This window comes from Solea solea, chromosome 10 (assembly GCF_958295425.1).
Source record: "Solea solea chromosome 10, fSolSol10.1, whole genome shotgun sequence".
Taxonomy (NCBI): domain Eukaryota; kingdom Metazoa; phylum Chordata; class Actinopteri; order Pleuronectiformes; family Soleidae; genus Solea; species Solea solea.
Genome location: NC_081143.1, coordinates 18,163,774 through 18,186,683, shown reverse-complemented (window position 1 = coordinate 18,186,683; position 22,910 = coordinate 18,163,774). Strand labels below are relative to the sequence as shown.

The window sequence follows — 22,910 nt, the reverse complement described above, 5'->3', positions numbered from 1 at the left end:
CAGATGGACCATACAGACAGGGTGAGCAGGACACACCCCGAGTATATACAGTGCACAGCAGGGACCCAGACACATACACAGAAAGAATACCTAGTTCACACTACACGATTTTCAAACCGACGACCCGCTTGCCGATCGGATCGGCTCGAGACTGGCAGTCAATAAGTGCGAAATATTCAAATACACAGCTCAAGACACCCCAGCCACTTAAAGACCAATTTGGGGGTGACAGCAGCTGAACCGGAACAGGAACACAACAACACCAACGCAGGGGTTCAAAGAGAAGAAGTCAAAGGAAAACAAGAAACGATACATCAGAAAACACATGACAGAGATCACAGACAGTGGTTATAGCCTCTTCTTCTGTAAAAGTGTGTGACCCCGTCGACGGTCACTCGTGTGAATTCCCAGTGACTGCTAAGATGCACGGCAATCCTACGACTCTGAAAGTTGTGTAGTGTGAACTGGGTTTAAAATGCGCACACAAGGACACAGAAGATTACAAAAGGCACACACTAAAACACACAAATATCAGACAGTCTGGGGGGGGTGATGAACATTTTCAAATGAAAGAGAAATGGTAGCTCTCAAGGAGGAACATTGTTATTGTGCAATGTAAGAATTTCAAAAAAGAACAGAAAATCAGCAGAGGGAAGGGTGTGTGCAGTGAGTGTCTGTGCAGGGACAGCTTCACAATTTTCAATGTGCCTTTGGTGGGTGAGGTGATGAAAACAAAGGAAAAATAAGTCGTAAAAAAAAAGGGGGGGGGGGGTTTGATAAGGGCTTTTTAAAGTCGCTCAGGTGGCCATGTTGACATTACAACCAGGAGCCTGCATCTCACTACATGTGTCAAAACAGTTCTGACATCACGTCAGCGGACAGTCGGCTGTATATCGTGCCTAGTTTTTGATGTTTGGAAACTCTAGCTATCAGGATGAATGCGGGCATGTTTGGTAAGTCACAACTTCCCGCTCTCAATGATTTAGGCCTGTGACACCATATGAAATGTCCACGGAAAACAAACACTCGCCTCTGCACCTCAGCAGTTTACACAGCCTGCACCTGACCCACAACCATTCACCAGCTTCCACAGCTTCATCTGACACACGGTGTCATAGTGTGTTTTAGTAATAAACTGTACAGATATCTACTATTACTCCTACTGTGCATTTCACAGAGAAAATGGGTAGGAACTTTGTCCTTTAATAGAACACCATACCTGAAACACTGCTGCTTAAAATGGCATTGGGTCAATGAGGGCCTGTTGTGTCTTAAAAGTCTGCTTCATGTTGCTTCCATGAACACCCAACTCTCCAAACACTCCGGATCTTGATCTGTCTACAAATCCTCTACAGGCCTCCCATGCATTTGCAGTCGCCCTGATAGTACATCTTCTGTCAGTTACCAAACATTCCTTAAGACCAATGTGCCTTAACATTTTCTTCCTGAATACAACTGAAAGACAAGTTCTCGTCTTTTCCTACTGTGAGAGAAAGCATTAGATATTTAAGTGATGCTGCTGCTGAATCAAACTTGCTCGACCCTTTTCTCTCCCTTTGGGTTTTTACATCTGCTTCAGCACATCTGGCAGCCTCCTCCTGTCAATGCATGTGGCTGTAAAACACTTTTCTTCCAATTAATAAGTTTTCTTTTAATAAGATGAAGTAGCTTCACCTGATTAAAACACCTCTATTTCCTTTTTTTTTTTTTGTTGCTACTTTAACCAAATTGACTTCTAACCAGTGTTCACATTTATTTTATGTAGGTCTGCATTTCAAATCACCACACTTTGCCGAGTCCACAGATCACTTACCTGTGCGCTGGGCTGTCCTGTGCCGTCGGTGCACACAAACTGCACAAACTCCTTAAGTGGGTCCTGGTGGTGATGGTAGCGTATGGTGGGGTGGGTGAAGTATGGGCTGGACTGCTGGATGATTGAGGAGGAGGGGAAGTGCAGGGCTGAGGCTGAGGCACGGGGACTCCCTGGGGAGAGAAGTGAACAGAGGAATGGGAAAGAAGAAGAGGAGGAGGATAGTGAGAAGATGCGAGACCAGAAGCATGAAAAACACAATGAGTCTCAGGTCATACTGGTGTATTCTACTTTTCATTCAAACACAGGACACATATTTAGCACACAGAACGCCCCACACACTGCTCACCAGTCCATTAACATGCAAAACTATGACAGTATATAAGACACGCATATGTTTTGACAAAGCACCGACACAGCTGGCGTCAAAGACCAGGTTGCCACTTAGGCCTGTTGTTGTCAGAACAGAAACTAGCTGTGACATTCTCTTGCGGTTGACTGACTGAAGCTGTTTCTGCTTACAAATGACTGGCATTATCCTCGGGTAGAGGGCAACATCTGCTCCCACTCATTTTTATAAATGAAGAAATCAGTCCATTAGATTTCTCTGTACTTCTGGCCTGGCAACCCTACAAATGCACAGACTTTACTGTACTGGATTTGCCGCCTTCTGCTCCTTGTCCATTTCAAAGACACTTATGCTACTGGAGTATGATAGCCACACACACACACTGGATTTGTCTTGTTTTATTTTATAGCTTGTTGGCGATGTGTAATCAATCAGCAGCATATCCTTGCTGTGTGGCTCGGCCTTGTAGTCTGAAGCTTGAGAGAGAGAGAGAGAGAGAGAGAATCTCCCCTCTGCTCCCAGTCCACCACAAAACACCTCCCGGAGACATTAATCAGCCAGCCAGCCAAACACACACACGCACGCAACTCCAATGTCTGTCCTGTCTGCTGAGATTGTAAGGCTTTGGCAATTTGGCTCACTGAACTAAAGAGGCAAGCTGCTAGGTGAGGGGAGCCGGGCGAACAAGCATCTGTGATTATGTCTGTCACCTAAAATCTCTCGTGTATACTATACTAACAAAGAGTGCAAGTGGCTGTTTACACCAAGTTTTGGTTTTTTTCTGTATTGGTGTTCCTCGTGTTTTGAGTGCATGTGCATTCACGCTCTCTCTCTCTCTGTGTGTGTGTATTCATATTTGTTACTTCTTAAGGACCAAAACCTGGTCCTAATGAGGCAGAACTTCATTTCTGAGGAGCTGGTTAAGTTGAGGGCTAAGAGCTGAATTGTGGTTAGGTTAAGGTTAGGGTGTAGGCGTTATCTGGTTAGGATTAAGGTTGGGGTAACGCTTTGTGTAGGCTGTCCAACTTAATGGAAGTCAACGCTGTGTCCTAAGAAGAATAGCTGGGACTGTGTGTGTGTGAATGTAAAACTGCTGCCACAATCTCCAGACTAGCAATAGTCAGATACCAGTCACCCTGGCAGGTCTCCACATCAGACCTGTGCCAAAAAGGCGGGACATAAACCATCCACTTCTCTCAGCAGCACTTACTAGACCTTTACAACAAGAACCAACAGTTCCAGTTTATCCACGGCACGCTGTTATTTCTAACCGTCTTCCCTCTTTCTGTGTCTACCCCCATTTCTCTTTTCATCTGCCTCTCTCTCTCTCTCTCTCTCGCCTTCCCTCCCATCATCCTTCAGTCTCTTTATAGAACCAAGGCCTCCGAGGGACATTCCATTTGGACGGCAGCCATTTTAGCACAGAGAGTCCTCCACAAGAGTGTAAATTTACACACGCGCGCATGTGTGTATGTGCGGCAGACGCACCCATACACGATCTCTAAACACGGCCTCATTAAAGCCTCTCTATTACATGAAAACCTCTTAGCCAACTGTCCACACACACCGTTGGGAGAGTGACAGAAGTTAGTGGGGGAAACACAGAAACCTGATCTTTTCCCTCGCACCTCTTGTACAAAAACAGAAAAGCAAATTCTTTGAAATCAATTGAAATGCTAACATTCTATCCGGTGTTTTGGATTCTCGTGGGGGTGTAGGAGTGCTCAGTGCAGATAAACCGCACGCTTTAATGGTGTGAGATCCGGCCTGGACTAAATTTTCTAAATATACTACAGGGAGCTCTGCAAGTAAAATTCAATACGTGTCAACACGGAGGGCAATGAGTTCAAATGACCTTTTAGATGGCAGGTCTGGTTTGGCTGTGGACCAAACCATCCCTTTGAGAGGCAAATGGAATGGGAGGGAGAGACAGAGAGAGGACGACATATTTATTCCTCCTGAAAACCGAGACCAGCCAACAGAGACTTGTTGGCAAACTTTAGATCCTTTGGGAATTTTCATGCTAGAGATGGAGAAACCATGTCAGTTATCCTATAGGACCGAAAAGCTCCTCTGAGAACAACTTGTTCCGAGTGTGTGAAACAAGAAGTTGGAAACGCTCCAGGCTTCATGGAGAAGTTTAACAAAATAGGCTCAAATTCTGTATCACTCAATGCCACTTTGTCCTTCTCGTTTTCGTACCTGCGATCGCTCTATATTCTCAAGGAATGAGTGCAATGATGCACAAAAAAGCCAGCGATGACCTTGAGATGTTGTCTTGTTCTTACCTCAAATCACTTTTATTTGTCATGGGGATTTTACTAAAGAACACCAGCTGGTCTAACCATCTAGAGATAATGTTTTGCTCTTATGTATGAAACACAAAGTACTTGGTCCAATAATACCATAAATTAAACCACTGACTGGTCTGATCACTCCTCAGCTGGTAAGTTAAAATACCAGCTGAGTTTCTCAGTTGAAATGCAAGAGCTGTCTGCAGACAACATGACAACAAAGCAGTAAGATGAGAGTTAAATCAGTCACAAAAAGGACAATCAGCAATGCTACCATGCAATGACAATATTAAAACAAACGGGCACAAACATGATGGTAAAAATGAATGGATGGAGAGATGCTGAGGGAGAGAGAGAGAGAAATTTATGCCAAGCCATGATGACAGCAGTAACACTGAACAGGTGAAACTCTGCAGGCATATTGGTTCTCAGCAGATGCATCTGTAGGATTGGAAAGATTTGTTTTTGCTTTCTCAGAAGGTATGTTTAGCATTTTCCTTTTCAGGCACACGACTGCAGAATGGTATTTAAGTTTGTTTCCAGGGATGCTTTTGGTATACGTATGGCAACACTGGATCAAGTTTGACACTCCCTTTCCTTCTCTCTCTTTTTCAGATTAGGAAAAACCGGCGTTGGCGTTGTTGGGTACATGGCAGGGCTCTCACCTGGTCTCACTCCTGCCAGCACAGGCAGCGGGTGGTGTGTGAACGCCATGCGGGGGGACCTCGTCTGGGAAGTCAGGGCGTTGAAATCAAACTTCCCCGGCTTCTTAAGTGAACCAGGCGAGGACAGTCCTGGCGAAAAAAAAATATGGGATCAACAAAAAAAGTGGGGGAAGAGGGTGGAAAAGAGAGATGTGGTTTTAATCAACAAAATGTTGCTTCTTTAATTGGCTACACTGAAAAAAAAACTGAAGGGGACTTGAACAATAATTATTTTCTGATTTCGATTTAATATGTTTACTGGTTGATGGCAGTGCTTTGTTTCCTGTCCTTTTGGATGTCATTCACTCCTGACAGTTTCAATGAGTCAATCAGAGAGACCCAAGAAACCTTGACTGTAATTGTGATGTTTTGCAACCAAGCAATATTTCATCCCCTAAAAGCATGTCTTCAAAACAAAACAAAAAAAAAGTTGAACAACAGGTAAAGCCAATCTGGATCTGTCATTTATTTCAGAGCCAAAGCACATCTGTAGTTATAATAAACTCTTCTGTGTCATCTCTCTCTCTCTCTCTCTTTCAGGTGCCAACTCCAAGCTTTCTCCGTACATGAGCATGGCCACCATACAGCCACAGTCAGCTAGTTGTGGTCTGGCTTCAGCAAAGCTCACAAGCTGGCTGCATGAGAAGAAGGCTTCATTCAGAAATAGCACACTGTACAGTATGGAAACGGCAGCTGTTGAGTGCGAAAGACAAGCAGACGGAAAGAGAGAGTAGACAGAGGGAGAAAGAGTGAGAGCGAGAGAGGCGAGAAGAATGTGGGATACATAAAAATATGCAAGGGAGCGAGAGAGCAAAGCAGAACCTGTGAAAAATGCAGTAGTGTCCTGGGTTTTATTTTTCCGATGCGTTGCTGTAATGACATGTATGAAATTGGAATGTCATAAGATATTAAATATGGCTGTTATCTCTCGCTCGCACACAATCGCACGATGGCTGAACGCACTCGAAAGCAAAAGCACATGTTCAGACACAGAAACACAAAGACCCTTACCATGCCGTCTCATTTAAGCCATTCATCGGCACATTTTCGTCGTCAGTGAGTTTTCCTCTAATCCTCCTAAGTGATGTGATAATGTTCCGATTCTGAACTTTTTTCTCTTTTTTTTTTTTTTAGACTGTTGTTTTGAAGTCTATTTCTGAAGTCCTTCCGCATCAAAGAAGGCATTAAATACAACTGCTCCTCAATTCTCCAGCTGGAGACGTGTGAAAGTCTATGGGAGTGTGGGGGCGTGTAAAACATTCCCTCCCTGTGTGAAAGAGTTAAGTCTCAAGCAGGTGGGAGTAAATATGTGTGAACCATTTATGTCTTTGGAGACATATATTTCTTCTTCTTTTTTTTTTCTCCCTCTTTCTCCCCCCACTATAGCGGGAGTCTGGGGGCGTATTGTACTGTCAGACAAATTCCAAGCATGAACACCACCCTTATCCCACTTCTGACACCAACAGTTAGCAGTGATTGCTATGACACTGTCACTGGAAATAGAAGCCGTCTCCAGAGACCTCAAAAAGGAAAGGCGCCTAGAGGGGTGAGCTGAGAAAGAATGAGATTTTGGAACAAATCCGAACCTTACAGATTTAGGAGTTATGTGGTATAGATAGAGGCAATTATGTCTGTTTGATTTGGAAGTTCTCTTGAAAACCTCAAATATAAAAAGGAAACAGAGAGATCAAGTAAAGACAACAGTGCACACAACAGGTTCTAGCACCGTTACTCTAAAGGTGATGTGAACAACATTGCTTTATTCCAGAAACTGTGAAATGGTCTAATCTGGCTATCCTATGTGTGTGTGTGTGTGTGTGTGTGTGTGTGTGTGTGTGTGTGTGTGTGTCTTTATGTGTATGTGCCACAACTGCACTGTTTCCCTTCCTGGCAAGCGTTAGTATTTCACTGGCAACCAATCAAGCGCTCCCATGATGACCCTTCTGTCTCTTTGCACTAACAGGCCTGCCACCAGATGCGCCTCTGAAGTCCACACACACACACACACAGAGAGGCACAACACACACAAACACATACACAGACGCACACACACACACACAGAAAACACAGGAGATAGTGGTTTAAACAAATGAAGCAAATTCAGGGAATTCTCCTCTCTCCAGTGATTTCAAACACACATGTAAGTCCAGCCACATCCCTCTAAGGGCCTGTAACATTTAAATCAGCACACCAAACAAGGTCCCTACCACCACAAGTCTCTGGTGTCTCGGGAAATTTTCAGTGTCATTGGAACTAATAAGAAATCATGGCCGTTTCATTTGCCTCCTCTAACCCCCCCACCCCTCTTCTAGCCCCTGTGGAGCAGATGTCTCCAGCATCCTCACAGATCCCAAGGCTACACACACACGGAAACACCATCTGGGACCACGCTTCAGCTGTGCCTGTGTGTGTGTGTGTCTGTGTGGGCTGTGTGATATGTGCGCAGAGATCCGTGGTGTGTATCTGAATGTAACTGTGCTTGTGTGATTCATATGTATGAATGCTTCTCCATACTTGTGTGTGTGTGTGTGTGTGTGTGTGTGTGAGTGCTCGGTTGGTAACGGAGGAAGTCAGGGGGAGTAGATGGCGCTGTGGACAGACGGTGCGACACACCTGTGTGCTTTCTGTTTTTTTTTATTTTTTTTCAATTGTTTACGTACCCCCAACCTGGACAGCAATTCCCAGATGAGCTTTGCCTGTGGCAGGTGGGATCCTTTGGAAAAATGGAACACACACACTGTACCAAAATCTTTGCTCTGCCATTCCCATCAGTCTCTCCTTTTGCCTTGGTCTCTCAAGTGTGAAATGTGTTTCATTCTAGCTACTGTTTAAAATTATTTTTAAACCCACACAACATAAAAAAGGGACAGATAATTACAAAACGTTTTTGGCTCCCAGATTTTTCACTTGGTTTCTGTAAATTAATTGGTAAAAGGGTCCAGATTTGCACACTATTCTACACCTCTGTTTGCCAAACTCATTAGGAGGTGTACAAGGCTATGCGCTGCACTGTGGAGAGTAAGGGGGTGGCACACATCGAGAGAGAGAGAGAGTGTTGATGGGAGAGAAGGCTGTAGTGCACTAAGGCGAGTAGCAGCCTCTGTAATGGCTCTGATGAGCAGCCTCTTAATTACATTTACAGCTAAGTGGAGCAGGAGCAGGAGAGCAGCCGCCGAGTTTCCAGCGAGAGCAGACTGGGGCAAGACCCAACCAAGGTCCTTGGCTCCTTCAGTTCACATCCTGACAACCTTTCTCTCTCATTAGCTGTCACCATTTAAGTCTTCCTCTCTCCCCCTTTCCCTCTCTCACCTCCCATCCACTTGCTTCCTATCTGCTCGTCTCTCCTCCCTCTCTCCTCTGACATGTTTTCTTCTTCCCCAGGGTCCGTCCCGCTGTACATGTTTTCAATTAGACAGAAGGGAGACAGGGATGGAGGGCTGAAAGGAGAGCTTGGGAGCAGGAGGAAGGGTTTTACACCTCTGATCCACAGACGGTAAGCATCTTAATGGGGGATTTGGCGCATGGGAGGGATGGAGTGAAAGAGGGATGGTGGCAAGGCAGGCACCTGAACACCTGCAGGGGTGGGGAGCATGATAAGCGTGTGTGTTTCAATGTGTGAATGTCTGCACATGAGGGTAGGTTGGAAGAGTGTGAGCTCCTGTGTGCCGTGGTGTCTGTGTGTGTACAATATACAGCATGTGTAACGGTTTGTCGGCTAAAGTGCAACATTTTTGTGTACACTATCTTTGTCATACAGACAAACACACACACACACACATACACACACAGAGAAGAATGACTGAGCTTCATAAATGTTGGTTAATAGAAAATATGTGAGTGTAATCAATGTTCTAACCATGGTAAGGAAACTGCACGCCATCATTTTCATGTTTTATCTTCCTCTCCTGCACACTCGCCAAATGGTGCTGCACTGAAAGTGGAGAAGGGTATTGTTAACAATGTGATAGGGGGAGAGAGAGGGAGAGAGAGAGAGAGAGAGAGAGGAAGTAAGAGTGAACATTTGTGTATGAAGGAGGTAGTGAATGGCTGACAACTGACACATAATTATGTGAACTATAAATTATGGATTGAGAATGAGGGAATATTAGGCCGTGAGATTTGGGAGTGAGGGCTCAAGGGTGAGGGTGGTGGTTATTAGTTTCTTGGAGATGTGCGATAGAATAAAGAGGGAAAATGTCCAGAGGATAATCCCACATTTAGTGGTTACTGCAATAGAAACACCAATATAAAGCCTTAATTCCGGATGCTGTAAACTAGCATTTAAACCTTGGTGCATCATGGTATCTTCATTCCCAGTGTCTGCAGGCATTTGGTGGATGGCATTTAATACCATTTAGCTATGACAAAAACTATAAAAATTAATTCTGGGATTATAGCGATGGTGTTAGAGTAATATAAGATTTATCCAAGTCTCATTTAGCAGGTATTGTTATGTATTTGTCATTGAGTGAGGTGTGTGAAATTTAAGTCAACATATACTTATAATATTATACACATAGCTAAAGCTATGGCTTAGTTTTATCTACATTTTCCAACGACATTATTTTTTGTTTCCTAATTTTTCTTGAATCTAGGGAAACTAGTGACATTGAATATGATAGCTTGGAATATTAGTTAAAATTAAAATCCTAGGTACGAGTGTCTAAAACTGTGTCCTCCACAAGTTTTTTGAGGTAGGTGTGAGGAGAAGAAACATTTAGATGGAGGCACCAGTTTGAACGTTGGTGATGGTGGGACAGAGTTCAGGCAGGAGTGTGGAAAAGCTTCATGATGCTTGCTTAGAGGGGGATGGGAGTGGGGTGGCGAGGGTAGGAGAGGTTACCTGCATCCATGTCATTGGGCCACGCACTGGACTGGGAGGAGCTGGCAGCAGGTGAACGTCCAGGGTAGAAAACATCATCTGTTGGGCTCTCCAGCTCACTGTCATCTAATGACTTCCTCTTGGTGGAGCTGAAATGATGGGAGAAGTTGGATGGAGGGTGGAGGAGAGAGGGGGAGGCAGAAAGAGAGAAGCAGCAGAGGGGTGATATTTTTAAATACCCTATAGCAAATGACATATATATGGCTCAAGGACAAAACACATAAGCACGCATTTAAACATGTAAAGAGGCTTTGAGTTTTTTTGGCATCTTAGTGCGAAAAATAACGGAACTGATCTTATGCACCAGTAATGTCAAAGTACGAATGAACAAGGAGGAAACAGAAAGAAAGGTTAGCAAGCAGACATCTGCAGAGTATGACTCTCTCTGTGTCTCTGTATATGTTGTGTCGCATTCAGTTGTGTACTTGTAGGTGTATATAACTACCTCCGTGGAAGATTTGCGTACAACTCCACCTCAGACCTATAGTGACAGCAGATGACAGAGGTAAGAGGAGAGAGAGAGACAAGTTAAGAAAGACACAAACGAATAAAAATGCAGAAAGCGTCGTCACACATTACATAAAGAGAAGCGCTAACAAAGAGACACACACACACACACACACACACATATACACAGCAAAGAGGTTCAGGATAGATTCCAAGAGTGGAAATGGGCTATGGTACTAAATGTCATTCACAGCAAGAAACCTGAATGAAATGGTGTACGACTTGCCAGTAAAATCATCCTAGCAATAAGAAGCGATATATCCTTGGCAGATATTAATACAACTTCACACTTCAATCCTGTCTGCGTTTGGCATCAGAGCATGTGCCAGAGTAGCACTGCTAAGGCCACATGGTGGCTTCACCCACCAGAGACTCGACTAATGGCAAACACCTGGACTTTTCTAATGGTCACTGGTGTTTCCGGGGTGATAAACACCTCCATACACCTGTAAACTACTGTTGTCTGTATGGAATTACCTGGTGGAAGGAGGGGAGGTGAGGGATCGTCGCCCAAGAGCCACCTGGTTGATGTTAGGGTGATAGTAGCTGGGGCTGCTGTCCAGGTCAGCCAGTGAGAAGTTGGGACCTGACGCTGTGGCCACAGGGGCTGAGGGAGAAATGTGTTATGAATGGAGACATTTTTCAAAATAAAACCAAACAAATTGTGCCTCAGCAGTGTCTATACTCATTACTCCTTTGATGGAGATCAAATCTAATTTGAGCTAGTTTTTCCCCCTCTTTAGGAATGGGGTTAGGGTTCAGCCACTAATCATAGTATTTTTCAGTATTGTGCTTGTTTTCCTGCAGGGTTTTCTGATGTATTCCTAAATCTCTCTGTGTGTGGTGTTTCTCTACTTACTCTGCGACACTCTGACCAGCTCTGCCACGTTCCAAACCCCTGAGGTGACGAAGCAGTCTTGGAAACTCAGGTGCCCTGTTCACAAATGCAGTGGATGCAGTGAGGACTCACAGAGCTTAAGAAGAAGGAACATACTGCACCAGAAATCAATGGAATTGTGTTCAAAACTAACATTTGAGAAGGTGAGCATCTGCAACTGTGTTTGTGTTCTAGTTTGCTGATTTGATAGTGTTTGGACTATGCAGTGTGTGCGTGTACCTACCATTGGGTGGTGGTTTAATATCTGTGTCCCCCTGTTGGCTGGAGCTGTCTGATTGTCCAGATTCTGCACAGAAATGAGGGAGGGGCAAAGGAGACAAAAGACAAATGGTTAGGATCTTGTTTGGCATGCTAAAAGAATTTAAAGAAAAACATACTGGTAAGTGTACAACGTCTCAATGAATCATAGCAATGCATCTCTGCTGCCAAGACTGTGCTATTTGAGGTGAATAAGAGAGACTTGCAGCATGCATCTATGCATGAATAAATATGTACGTGTGCATGTGTATGTGTGTGTGTGTGTGTGAGAGAGAGAGAGAGAGAATTAACACATTTTTGTGTGACAGTCTTTTAACTAGGAATGTTCTCTCCCATTTCCCTCTGTCCCTCCTGACTTAAGGTGCAATGATTTACAGTGTGCTGCTATGCTATTTAGTATCAAACCACGCAATCATATCCCTCGCCCTAATCCTATTTAATACCTTCTTGCTGGTAGGGATTTAGACGGCGTGAACAGAACACTTCTCACACACACAAACACACACCCTCACACCCACAAATGTATAATTCAAAATTTGATACATGTTGTGATTCTTGGACACACATGCAAATGCATACGCACCACATGCAAACACACACAGATGACCATGCCCGTCCGGCTGGCCCGAGGGATTTATTATTTGTCGTACCATTTCTTTTAAGTTGAAAGTTTTAAGGTGAAAGGGACTTGAGTCACATGAGCAGACGGAAAACATGCCAAGTTTTGGCAACGGAGGGCCACGCGTAGACCTGGGAGAGCTACAGGCCGACAGAGGAGGTTGCAGGACAAGGTTTTGTGGAAAAAGAGCTGGTCTGAAGAGGGTGCATTCGGTCATTCATGTCAGCTGTGTCTATGCATAAATGTCTAGGTATACACAACACATGCTCGTCAGGTGTACATATTTCCAAAGCCTCCATCTCCATGTGCAGGCCTGGTGTGGTGAGGGGGCTCATGCCATCCACTCAGGCCTAGTTAGGCTGCAGCTAGTTAGCAAGCAAGCTAAAAGAGGTGTTTATCTGCCGGCTGTAGGTGATAACAGAGCAACACAGACTCCTGCCAGCAGCACTTGCCTTGCAGCCACACTAAGCCACAGATTACAGAGCAGAAACAAAAACAGACCTGTCTCGCTGCCTACGAAGCACTGCTTATCCACAGAGAGAGAGAGAGAGAGAGAGAGAGGGGCAAGACAGATGGGAGCGAGAATGAAAGAAAGAAAGAAACCAGAAATGAAAGGGAGCTTCTTTTTTACCGTCTCTTTGCACACAGAATCTCACACACTTCTCTGTCTCTCACTGGCTGGGTGTAATCCTGGCAGCCATCTTAGAGCTTGGCAGCCATCTTAGCATTGGCGGTTGCGCCACATTCCAGCTAACTGACGGCACTCACTCCAAACATACGAGGCTGAGCCCCCGCCGCACACGCACATAGACACATTCAAGCAACACAAGCGCAGTTGTGCGCGAGGTGCACACTCAGCGCAAACATATATATGATGGCCAATGCAAGCTGTTGAGAAAACAACCTGACTTCAATGAACTTGTAACCGTCATGTAGTATTTCACCACAGGGCTCTACGACACTGTAAACACTCTATTTCTCACACCATACATGCGCTGCATGGACACACAGCTATCTTACTGTACTCTACGTGCACCATGATTGAGAGATCCCGTATCTCGTAATGCAATGTGGAAGTCAGAGCATAGGATTTGCTGCCACAAAGATGTCAAGAGCTCTCAAGCATACGTTGACAGACGGAAATTCAAGGAAGAACTACTAAGATTCCACAGTGACCTTAGGAAACCTGCTTCATACTTTGATACAACTGATAAAATGTGTGTATACACACAAGCACACACAATTTAGACTTCTTTCTTGTTCACTAAACACGGTTCTGGCTCTCTTACAAACACTCAGCACAATATACTGACACAACCTCAATATCTTTGTTAAGACATCTTACATAAGATATTATCTCCCACTTAAGAGAGATTATTTTTCAGTTGTGTCATATCACGTTTCCCCTCGCCGTTTCCTACATTATTGTCTCATTGTTGGTCTTGACTTGACCATGTTCTGCTGTTGCAGGTGCAAAAGACCAAGATTAAAAATTGAGGATCATGCCAGATAAGAAGCCACTTCACCTCTCAGACCATATAAGACATACAATGTTGGCTAACCGCAGATACCACAATAGTTTCATCTTAAAAATGTAATCTTATTATATATGTATTATATAATATTTGAATTCCAAGTGAAAACTTTTTAATCACACACTGTTTACAGAGAAAGAGTTGATATCGCTAATGAGGAGCTGTCATGGAGAGAGAATGAGATGAGGTGGCTAGATACTGCAGCTTACTACACAACACCACATCCCTCACTGGAAATCAGTGCCACCCTTGAGTTCAGCAGTGCATCATATAGCTTTGTAGCGAGCGAAACAGTGAGAGAAGAGGTAAGACAGGATGTCTCGTGGCTGATTATCACCAGCCTGCCAGCTGCAGCCTACAACAGCAGACCCCCCTATAGCCTCATAACCACACATCCAGCCCCTTATCTTCCCACTACAGCCCCCCACAGCTCTCCCGTCAGCAACCCCAATCATAGTCCTGCAGCCCGGCCCAGATGCCCCTCCACCTCCGCCATGAGCAACCTCAAACATTTCAACCTATCCTGCAGCTCCCTCACCAGTGAATTGAAAAAAAAAAAAAAAAAAACACCACTCAACTACAGAGTGAGTAACAATCCTTGCAAATAAAATGTAGTAACCATCAAGACAGAGAATTAACATGGATATCATTCTTGGAGTCATTCTTGATGTACTAGTTGGGACAATAGGGTGGCACAGTCATGAGGCAGAAATTGGGATTTCCTCCAACAACGCGGTTGAAAATTCTTTCAAGTCAGATTGTAAGGTTTAAGTAACAACAAAGACGGAAACATCAAGTCATTTTCTATTAAAACGGCCATGGCTGCAGCTTAATGACAGCTGCCACCATTGTTTGCTGATTGCAGAATTTCCCTACAGGCTCCATGGCAAATCTCATGACCCCACTTCAATCAACATAAACCCAGCTATGGTCTTGACATACAGTACTGTGCCCCCCACTGTGGGTTTTCTCTTCCTTTCAGAATCATTCCCTCTCACAGTGTTTGGCGTAATTACTTTTATCATCTCTCTCTCACAACACACTTCTGTTCATCAGTTCCATCTGTACTTCAGGTAAGCGTCTCCCATCCTCGTTCTCAAACTTATTTTCCAGTTGCACCTCATCTCCTCCCTTTCATTCTTTGCATGATCAAATTTCCCACTACCCAGGGTCAGACAAGACCCAAACTGATCCGTTATCAAACCTTTAATTGGCATACCTGATAAGGAAAACATTTACAGTGCCAAAGACAGGATAGCTTCTCGAGTCTCTGCTTAGTGACCTGTTGACGTTCTGCTGTTGACTGTTTGGTGAAAGGGGTCGGACAGATTTACCGGGCAGTCAGCAGAATTAAGCAGTGGCATTAAAATCCCAGATTGAAACACATTCAAACACAACCTAAACCACTGTGCACGCCACAGCACGAGACATCGTGTACAACTGAAATCTCACAGTTACCCACACATTGGATAAAGCAAAAGTAAAAGTCAAGGTCAGAACTAAAAGAAGTAGAAAGAGACAGATTGATAAACAGGGAAGCACTGCAGGAATGCACACCCCGAGCATCAACATACAAACCAACAAGTCAGCTCATATACTCTGCAGCCACATCAAGCCAGTGTGTGTCCATATGTGCACACTTGTGTGTGACTACATGTATGTGCACAGTCGGATGGTTCACAGATTCCCCCCCTTGTTAGAACAAATGTCAACTCTACTCTCCCCCTCCTCATCCGCCTCCTCCGCCTCTCTCTCCGCTCTCTCCCCCCCCCCCCTCTCTTCTCCTCCCCAAAACACAGAATAACGTGGTACAGCCTCCCAATTGGGTTTCGCTTAAGAGGTTTATCGGTATGTTGCTAAACATTCTGACCTTTTTTTAATCCTTAATGCGCTTAAAATGTTCCAAACCCTCCTAATCCCCCCAGCTATCCCACACAGATGTTCACTCAGCTCTTTTATTGGATGTTACTTTCTTTTTTTCCCTCTTTTATTTATGTATATATTTTTATTTATTCATCATTTAAGTCTGTGTCATACAAGGATATATTTCTATTTCCGTGTGGAGAAATATTTTTTATCTTTGCCCCTGCGAGCGTGTATGCGTGCAGTCATGCTTTTGTCCTCAAAGTGTTAATGAGGAGTGTGAATTTGACCTTTTCATTTAGTCAAACTTGAGATCTTAGCGTCATTAGAGGATAAAATAATCTTTAAAATGTATGTGTATTTGTATTAAAAACACTGTTAATATGGATGGCTGTACACATTAATGTATGTACAGTATGTCTGCATGTGGTGTGCATTTGTGTTTGTGTTCCTGTATCACTGTGCCTGGCAGTCTGTGTGGCGAGGTGGCAGAGTAGGCCTCCGTGTGTGTGTGTGTGTGTGTGTGTGTGTGTGTGTGTGTGTGTGTGTGTGTGTGTGTGTGAGCAGGTGTGCCTGGCTGCCCTGCGCAGCTTGCTGCCCATCTGTGCTCCCGTCTGTGTGCCGCCTGTGTCTGCGCTCTGCCAACAGCACCACACCACAGCAAGAAGACCCAGGAGAGAGGGATGCTGAGAGACGAGGGGAGGACGGAAAGAAAGGGAGAGAGATGGAGGGGAGGAGGAGAAGAGAAGAGCGAGGAGGAAGGACGGCGGGAGGAGCACACAGAGGAGGTGGATTACAAGGCTGGGAGCATGGAAGAAAGGAAAAGAAGCAAGTTAAAGCGGGGACTGGGGAGAGGGGGGAGGGGGGGGTTATGTATCTTGAGGGTATGCGTGAACTTGCAGGGAATGAGTGGAACGGGTGACAGTGTGAGGGTGGGGTGCCGGGTGGAGGTTCTTGGAGGGTATGTGACTGGCTGGATGCCCATACACCTCCCCTTCTTTATCCCCCCTTACTCCTTCCTGCAGTCCCTTACTGTCTCCATTCATCCTCTTATCAGCTCTTGGTGGTATCAGTGCAGATTACCGTGGACCTGTGTGACTCAGCTGCATACTGCAGCGTTTTGTAATATTCTCCATTATTGTGCGAGCAGCCAACATTGGGTTGAAGAATGAGCTTCCTACAAATGAGTTCCCGAGTCTCTCAAGGAGTTGGCTGTGTAAAGTCATCAGGGTATTCCCAAGATATGATCAGAGCTAGTATTCCCAGAATGGGGGTAGATCATATTAAATTAAGCTACCCAGAAGTGCAGAAAAATCAATTTTGGGAAATTCCAAGAGTGAGAGCATGAAAACCCATGGGCTTAGCCCAAATATCTAACACACTCTGTGGACTCGCAGACTTTGTGGGGGCATTGACCCCAACATTCAAATGGGGCTTCACACCTTCTACAGACTTCCAAAGGTAAAATGTTACTTAAGTCACAAAGGCCAGGAAAGATGTTCAAAAACATGAATTCTGTGGAACTATATGCTAAAAATGTCATTATTTTCCTTTGTTTTTTGTTGTTGCCGTTGATCAGTGACAGAAGGTAACATGTTGAAAAGCAACGGTGAGGGCTCGGTAAAGAAGGTGGATATTATCTGACGTGAAATGAGTGTGGTCTGAAATCAGCGGTGCAGTGTTTGGCTGTTATTTTAAAAGCACATTATTAAGATGGTAATTCTCAATCTGCCCTCTAGTAATCCACCATGATGCCATACACCTGGCATTTTAAAAGACAATGGAGATGGTACCGTGACAGGTTTAACACATGTTACACCCCAAACACACTCATTGTTACATTAAGTACATGAACCAAAGTTGGATTTGGACATGTTCTATCTGCCATGTCACTCAGATCATGAGCTTAGAGTGTCAAATAAATACGCTTTTGATTCAGTCAAGATATATAAGGTTTGGTCACATGCAGAGGAGGGATAGTGATTATACTGGACAAAGGATGTTGAAGACAGACATGCCGGGCAGCAGGAGAAGAGGAAGACCATGTTGTGAAGGAGGACACGAGGACAGGTGGTGTAACAGAAGAGGAGGGGAGAAGGTAAGATAGAGGCGGATGATCTGCTGAGAGGTCAGTCAAGATATACCAATTCAATTAAATTCTATGGCTTTCATCACTGTATGGAGAAAACAGCCAGTCAGATTTGTGGTTAAAAGTGAAAGGAAATATTCCATGTATCAAGTAAAGGTAACCAAATGCTAAGGGCTGTGAAATGACTTCCCATCCCCAAGAATAGGATGTGTGAACTATACAATGCTGTACTCTTACAATACAATATACAATGTATATTATACAACGTATGCCATATTTGACTCTTTTCTTCTCAAAAATGAAAATGTAAATTGATTTCATAATTTGTTTTTCAATCTGAATGTATGCATAGAGTTGGCAATCTCATCTCAGTCTATGTGCAACAAAGCTTATAATGAAGACCTTAAGTGCATCACAACAGAGTAAAATATAAGAAAAATCTGGAATTCATTCAGGAGCCCCAAGCAAAGCAAACAGGAGCATATGTTATTATTCACAGAGCATTGTCATTTCCTTTAATGAAGAAATAATGGGGTTGTGGGGACCACAAACTCTATTAAGCCTCCCAACTGGTTGCTGTGAACATTGCATCTCTATGTGATGCGGTCGCAGAGACTTCCAGCAGAACTATTGATTCATAATTAATATGGATAGTGAAGTGTAATTGGGATTCTGCGCTTTGGAGTCATGCTGACTAGACTTGCTTTTGGACAGCCGCTCAAAGTCCTGAAGGCCCGCAAGGGCTCATGGAATAACACACACACACACATAAAAATGCAGAAAGACAACACATGTGCCCTTTAAAGAGTAAGGGAGAGGAAGGAGATAAGGCTCTGTTGTACAATTTGAAACCATCAAACTCTTAATTGTGAGTTGAATGATTAACATAAAAAAACCCACACCTACAAATAATGTTGTTAAACACTATAAAGAACATAAAAGTGTTCATAAGGAGAGTATGGATCTGTTTTAACTGCCCGACTATGTACATTCTGCACTCATTTATATTTAAGCTGCTTTATTAGCAGGCTCTAGTGTAATGGATGTGTGTGTGTATATGGCTGAGGGGGCCCCCAGCACGGTTCACGACCCAGCCTAACAGAGTGTGAACGTCCCCCTGCCGAGCTGATACTGATATAACTGTCCTGTAAGTGGTGTTGACACCAGCATTATTACCCTGTCAACCTCCATCTCTACTCAGCTTAAAGGAGTCAACCAGGGGTGGGGGCACGAGCATGTTAAGGACCAGTGTCTCTGCAAGGCTCTGCTACAGCCCAAATAAATACAGCTGCACAAAGGCCGGAAAGGGAAAGAGAAGGGGAACACATGGGAGTGAGGAGGAAAGAGGGGATACGTATAAACTTGCTGATACCTACAGTACACTCACTGCTTTCTTTAGACACACACACGCACACACACAGAGGGGCTGCTGCAGTAGGAGGTTATCACCACCAGGTGGCATTTTCCTGGCACATGGAGAGCATGGTGAAATGCAAATAAAGCAACAAGGCCTTGGGCCAGGCGTCTCAGCTAGCTCAGACTTCACTCTCTAGACTGGAAAGAGAAGCAGGCCAAGAACTGAGGAGAAGGGAGACAAAGAGACGAAGAGGAAGAGAGAGATGCGAAGTGAATCAAATCAGAGTGGAATATGAAGATGTGAATATTACTGAGATATGAGTAGGAGTGTATCCCTTCTGCAGCCTGCCCACAGATATCAAGATCCAACACATAGAGCGCACACGCTATTTTGTTCAAAGAAGGTGTTTCAAATTAAAATGTCGTACAATTTGCAACATCAGGAGCTGAGCGACCAGAGAGTGCAAGGATGCAAGCATGAGCGTGTACACAGAGGCCCCAGGTGCTGCTCAAGAACCTGCTCCTTTGTCCTCTGACCAGATAAGTGCCAAATCTTAAGACATTTTAATTGTATTTGTTATCATCTGTGTGGCCCATAACATCAATTTCTGTGAGAGAGCTGGACTTTACAGTAACATACAGTCATTTAGTACAAATATGGCTATTTCTGCACCAGTGTATGATTATTGATTGTTACGGATGTTCAACTGTAGAATGATTATATTTCACTCATTAATTATTAATTTTTTTTCACTTGAGCTCCTGCCCTGTGAAATGTCTGTGCATGCCACTGGATGTAGGGACATGTGAACTGAGGCAGTGTAGATTTACAAGAGAAGAGATCACAGAAAATTCAGATACACAGAGCAGTGTAAGTAAAGCAGAGAGACGAGACATTACCGGGGCTTTAAATCAGCCTAGACAAAACCGTACGTTAAAATTCTTGCACGATGCATTACAGATAAACACTTTTAAACTTTAGATGAGACAGGTTGAGAGACATCAGGAAAAAGATTAACAAGACTTGGACTCAAGCAATAACACAGCAGAGAGCAGCTTGCTGCAGCTTTGCACACAACAAAACACAACTGCAAATGCTGCACAGAAAGTACAGTACAGAGCAGAGAGTTTGGAAGTGGGGAACGAGGGAAGGCCTGTGTTGTGACTTGGATTTCTCCTCCCTCGGCCTCTCTTCCTGCTGGCCCAGATACACACTGTGGGCCTTTGTGCTGAGGCTGTTACATACACTTCCTGTCTGGCCAGCAGAAGGGTGTTTTAAGGTAAACCTCTCTTGTGCTCTAGTGCTAGAACTGTCATTCTCTCCATTCCTCTCCGTCTCTCTCCCTTGCATTTGACACGTGTGCTCATTTATCTGGTTCCAACCAATTCTATTTCTTAACGACTCCGACATTTTGTCCATCATTGGAGTGTTGCTGCCCTCTTACACTGGTACGAACTTTTGCTCTCTTCTATCTCCTCAGCTCTTTGCATTTCTTTACAAGACACATAACATAAAACAAAGTGAATTACACTAATAGAAGGCTTATGCACTTGCACAGCCAAGGACATGTTGATAAGAGTGAGAAAACATCCTCAACACTGACACACACACACACACATGCAATCACACCCACAAAGTGATACAGAGCAAGGTTGCCAACTCCTCTGAAAGCACCACTGAGATAACACCGATAACAAACATTCTTCCTTCAGCCAAGTCCTTTCCTCCTGAGGAACACTTCATTGAAGATCCGGAACAAATGTGCCACTTTATGAACATAACAATACTTTAATTAGTCAGTTGGGTGAATGCGCTGAACTGAAAAGCAAGAGACCCAATTACAGAGGAACTCGTAAGTTCTTTTCTCCAGAGAAATGAAATGATTAAAGTACAAAGAGAATTCATCCATTTAAATGGATTCGGAAGTAATTATTGTTCTGTTGGGAATGCATAAAAGTCATAATCACAATATTTTACTTGGGTTTCGGTCTAAGATGAATTAAGCCTTTTTTCCTTTTTTCTTTTTGTAATTTCAATAAAGTGTAAACATTTAAAAAATAACGTGGTTAAGGTTTTCGGGGTTCATCGAGTTCCATGTGACACAGGCAGGTATTGGACAATGATGCTCCCTGCCAAGTTGTATATAGACAGAGCAGCAGTGTCTAACGTTCAAGTATGGACAACCCATGTGACTAAGTCCTGCCAGTCTGTGCCCAGAGGACAGAGGGAGGGTGGGGAGGCAGAACGTGAAAGGGCTGTGGGGTTTGAGTGGGATCAAATGAAAAGAAAAGGAGGAGCAAAGATGCTAGCAGGAAAGGAGCTGTTGGCAAGTGAAGGAAGAGAGATATAAAGTGAGGGATACAAAGGATGTGTATATTGTATTGTATATACTGTATCAAAGAAAAATCTCCAGGAGAGCAAAGAGGCCACGCTGTCACTTTGACAACACATATACAGACACATGCCCACTGAGGAACGGAAGGACATGGAGCTTGTGCTGCCAAGCGGTGATCACCTTTGACTCTTTGGCACAGTAGCTGGAGATGATGCCAGCCAGACAGCTCAACGCAGGAAGTACATCAAACAGTACGTGTGAACCTTCTTATGTCTGTGTATGCATGTGTGTGTGTGTGTGTATCTGAGTGTACACAGAGGTGTGGATACAAATTGCCATGAAGTCAGGTTGTATGAGTAAATGTAAGCAAAGTTTGACATGGCTGAGAAAGGCTGGTGAGAGGAGGGGAGGAGAGGGGAGGAGAGGAGCAATAAGCAATAAGGAAGCCATGAAAGAGTGACATGTAGTTTGATCATATTCAGAATAAAACTTTTTTTTTTTTTACAAGAGCACATACAGTACATCCTTTAGACACTCATTGTCCATTGTGAAGCCTAGAGAGGGCAGATGGAGAGAGTGCCATGGGGCGAAGAGTGAGGTCATTAGAGGGAGCTGGAGCCAGGCGTGATGTACAGCCTAAAGTCAATGTGGTGGTCACCATCACTAGCGGGTGACCGGCTTGTGTCCGTGTTCACACATTTACATTAGTGATCGAAAAACGTAGATAGCTGCTAATGCTCATGAAGGTGACAGCCAAGTATGAATGTTGGTCACATTTTATGGGAAAGGCAAAATAATGCACAAACAATGTCACCCAACAAATGGTGACAGTGGTAACCCTTACAATTAGGATTGCCACGAACAGCTTGCAATCCAAACAAACAAGTGATGGCAACAACACGGACAAGCAAGATAAATCAATCACGACATAGATGCATGGTAAAGCAGATCACCATCTGTTTGGCTGTATAGGAACTCACTGGGGAGCCACATCGCTTCCACATATGGCCAATGTGTGTGTCACACTGTGTGTGTGTGTGTGTGTGAGTGAGTGAGAGAGAGAGGAGTATGTGAAGTGAGCTATACCTGTGATGTGTGTCTATATGACTTGAACACTGACCTGTGTTCTTCTCATAACCCTCTGCTGCCTTCTCTCTCTGTTTTGTCTCTGTCCATTTTACTTTTTCCTCTATAGCTGTCTTCCTTCTGATCACACTGGCATACACCTGATGATTGTGCATTTATATAAGGATCACATCTGCCCCACCACCGTGTAGCGCTTAGCCCCGTAAACCCATCCTGCTTAACGTCTCCTCGCTAATGCCCCTTCTAAATCTAATTCACCTCCTTACCGCCATCACCCCTCACATCATCCCTGTGCTCGACCCCAGCTAAGCTACGTACACAGTC

General features: G+C 44.2%; 1 protein-coding gene across 13 annotated transcripts in view; it reads right to left on the bottom strand.

The window, feature by feature from the left end:
* LOC131466456 (nuclear factor 1 X-type-like) overlaps nt 1-22,910 on the bottom strand; it is a 102,321-nt gene that overhangs the window by 10,722 nt on the left and 68,689 nt on the right. For 7 of the 13 annotated variants that reach the window (XM_058639685.1, XM_058639695.1, XM_058639694.1 and 4 more), the window contains 8 exons: nt 11,668-11,730; nt 11,406-11,480; nt 11,024-11,153; nt 10,485-10,520; nt 10,001-10,128; nt 9,014-9,088; nt 5,119-5,247; nt 1,814-1,983 (listed from right to left, as the gene is read on the bottom strand). In XM_058639685.1, the coding sequence (XP_058495668.1) occupies nt 1,814-1,983; nt 5,119-5,247; nt 9,014-9,088; nt 10,001-10,128; nt 10,485-10,520; nt 11,024-11,153; nt 11,406-11,480; nt 11,668-11,730 (806 nt within the window). The remainder of the gene's footprint in view (nt 1-1,813; nt 1,984-5,118; nt 5,248-9,013; nt 9,089-10,000; nt 10,129-10,484; nt 10,521-11,023; nt 11,154-11,405; nt 11,481-11,667; nt 11,731-22,910) is intronic. The other 6 variants (XM_058639686.1, XM_058639697.1, XM_058639692.1 and 3 more) reach the window with 4 other exon arrangements.